Source organism: Grammomys surdaster, unplaced genomic scaffold, assembly GCF_004785775.1.
Source record: "Grammomys surdaster isolate TR1022 unplaced genomic scaffold, NIH_TR_1.0 100, whole genome shotgun sequence".
In the NCBI taxonomy this organism is placed as follows: domain Eukaryota; kingdom Metazoa; phylum Chordata; class Mammalia; order Rodentia; family Muridae; genus Grammomys; species Grammomys surdaster.
Genome location: NW_021604579.1, coordinates 10,825,353 through 10,828,620, shown reverse-complemented (window position 1 = coordinate 10,828,620; position 3,268 = coordinate 10,825,353). Strand labels below are relative to the sequence as shown.

Sequence of the window (3,268 nt, the reverse complement as noted above, 5' to 3'; positions counted from 1 at the left end):
CCTTCCTTCCTTTCTTTCTTTCTTTCTTTCTTTCTTTCTTTCTTTCTTTCTTTCTTTCTTTCTTTCTTTCTTGACACAGGGTTTCATGTAGCTCAGGATGGCCTGGTACTCATAGCAGTCCTCCTACCGTAGCCTCCTGAGAGCTCATATTAAAGACCTGGACATCTCATGGGGCAGTAAGCATACACTTCTGATGTCTTCCTATCCCTGCCTCCTCCTGTCTCAGCCAGGATTGGAATTTGCTATTACTGTGTCCCTGAGCACAGCCTTACACTTTCTTCACATGCCACAAAGGTGGAGAAGGAAATAAACGGCAGGTGATAGCAAATGATTCCCTCTCGAAGAGCTGTGGGACACAGGAAATGATGGCTCGTGGACACTTGACCCTCACATATAAATGATTCCCTCTCACAGAGCTGTGTGACACAGGAAATGATGGCTCATGGACACCTGACCCTCACATATAAACTGTTTACTTCTCATATAAACACTGCACAATTTAAACCAGTTATGGCAGCACAGACTGTAAGTCTCAGCCACCTGGGAAGGACTGCTGAAGTCTACAGATTAGAAACCACCGTGACGACAACAGGAGACTATCCAAAAAAACTTCAGGAACCTCTGGGGATAGGGATATAGCTCAGTTAGAAGAACTGAGAATAAATCAGGTATGGTGGTACATCGCCATTATCCCACCTCTCAGTAGGCAGAGACAACAGGATCAGAGGTCCAAGGCTATTCTTTTTTATTTTTTAAGATTTATTTATTTATGTTATGTATATGAGTACACTGTCACTCTCTTAGACACACCAGAATGGCATCAGATCCCATTACAGATGGTTGTGAGCCACCATGTGGTTGCTGGGAATTGAAGTGAGGACCTCTGGAAGAGCAGTCAGTGTTCTTAACCTCTGAGCCATCTCTCCAGCCCTTTTATTTTTTCCTTTTTTTAAAAATTATCTATTTATTTATTTATTTATTTTATGTATATGAGTACATCATTGCTGTCTTCAGACACACTGGAAGAGGGCATCAGACCCCATTACAGATGGCTGTGAACCACGATGTGGTTGCTGGGAATTGAACTCAGGACTTTTGGAAGAGTAGTCAGTGCTCTTAACCGCTGAGCCATCTCTCCAGTCCCTAAGAAATATTTTTTTAAGTGCTGTGAAAAAGCTTTTACCAACTGAGCCATATTACCAACTCCCAAAAACATGATTTTAATTTGTCTCCTGCTTTGATAATACCACAATGGCAAGAACACCTGCACTGAGCCAACACACAAAGGTAGCCTTTGGGTTCTGTCCTGAGGGTAAACATTTGCTTATGCAACTGCTGCTAGACTTTACATGCAGAGTTCTAGAGTGTTCTGTTGACTACATACCGTACACATAGCCAACACATGCTTGCTCCACTGCGGAGTAAGGGATCTGTGCGTCTGCCAATGCCTTCTGGCCTGTGAAAACAAACTGAGCTCATCAAAAAGCACTTGACAAAGGTGGCTTCAAGGGAGTGGAAATTCTGTTTAGAGTTTCCTCAGATTCTATTTACTTCTTTATCGTTTCTTCAGTTCAAAGACAAAGTGGCCCCCAAATCATCGTAGCTATCCCCTTCTTCCTCTAAGCCATCATCACTTCACTGTTCCCTGTCTTCTTTCTCATCACAGGTGAAGACTGCCACACCCATTTTATGTAGTGAGGGGAAGCTAAACTAGAGTGACAGGATCTAAGCAACCCTACCACTGAGCTACATCCTGGTGCCTAACCAAAAGCCTTTAAGCTGCCTTTCTGTCTGCTTGTTACTTGGGCTTCTTAGTGTTGCTGTCATTTTTTAGACAGAGTTGGGGCTGGCCTATAAACTACTACGTAGTCCACACTGGCACTGAACTCACAGCAATACTGCCTCAGCCTCCCAAATACTGGGATTACATGTGTGTGCCACCACACATAGCTCTTAAATCTCCTTAATAGCAACATCCTTGTCTCTTTCACCTCCACATCCCCACACATCTAGGGGAGCAAATGTCCTTGCTGGAGAAAGTTAGGGGGAGTGGGACATTACTGGTACACTTCTTTAATCCCAGAACTTGGGAGCCAGAGGCAGGTGAATCTCTGGGAGGTCAAGGTCAGCCTGCTCTACATAGTGGGTTCCAGGGCAGCCAGAGCTTCAATAACAGAGACCCTGTCTCAAAAAAAACAAAAAATGGATGTGCCCATTTCATAAAGCTAGGATCAGTTGGCCATCCTGTCTGTGGAACAAGAAACAGAGCTTTGGAAGCTTCGGTATAAAACCAGCATGTACCAAGCCCTGGATTTGATCCCTAGTGACCAATAAACTAGGTGTTTACATATAGGTGGCTACATATTCCTGTAATCCCAATACTCAGGAAAGTGAAGGAAGATAACCAAAAGTTTAGGGCCATCCCCAGCTGTACAGTAAGTCTGAGGTCAACTTAAGACACAGAAAACAAACACACACAAAGGAGCAGTTTCATATTCTGTCAGTGATATTCCAAATGTGAATTTGTCAAAAGTCTTTAAAAATGTTCATAGTTATTATTCCAGTGATCGAACTGCTAGACTCTATCTTCAAAAATAAAAAAGGAAGACCAAATATTTCTTTCTTTTTTTTTTTTTTTTTTGGTTTTGGTTTTTCGAGACAGGGTTTCTCCGTGTAGCCCTGGCTGTCCTGGAACTCACTCTGTAGACCAGGCTAGCCTCGAACTCTCGAACTCAGAAATCCGCCTGCCTCTGCCTCCCAAGTGCTGGGATCAAAGGCGTGCGCCACCACCGCCCGGCTCAAATATTTCTTTATCAATATGGTCACAGAAGTTATTCTGAAATACAAAGAACTTAGGAACATAAGTCTCCAAAAACATAATAGCATAAATAAGATAAAGTGTTGGTATAAAAATTAAATTTTCCTAAGTAATTTTAAATAAAGCATGAAATGTCTCATAATAAAATTAGTTTTAAAAATAGAATACAAAGAAGGGCCCGCATGGTCTACAAAAATGTTGCTTATGTAAAATTTATATTAACAAATAAGCTAGGGGCTTAGGGGATATAGCTCAGTGATAAAGTACATGATGTCCTGGGGCCATCGGTTCAATCCATAGTAGAATATATTAAGGAAAGAAAGAGAGAGAGAGAGAGAGAGAGAGAGAGAGAGAGAGAGAGAGAGAGAGAGAGAAGAAGGAGGAAGAAGAGGAGGAGGAAGAAGAAGAGGAAGAGGAGGAGGAGGAAGGAAGGAAGGAAGGAAGGAAGGA

The 3,268-nt window shown here is 42.4% G+C and overlaps 1 protein-coding gene across 1 annotated transcript in view; it reads right to left on the bottom strand.

Moving 5' to 3' along the window:
• Positions 1–3,268, bottom strand: part of Scp2 (sterol carrier protein 2) — a 71,081-nt gene that overhangs the window by 57,912 nt on the left and 9,901 nt on the right. Inside the window, exon 3 of the mRNA XM_028785783.1 lies at positions 1,385–1,456. Coding sequence (XP_028641616.1) covers positions 1,385–1,456 — 72 coding nt within the window. The remainder of the gene's footprint in view (positions 1–1,384; positions 1,457–3,268) is intronic.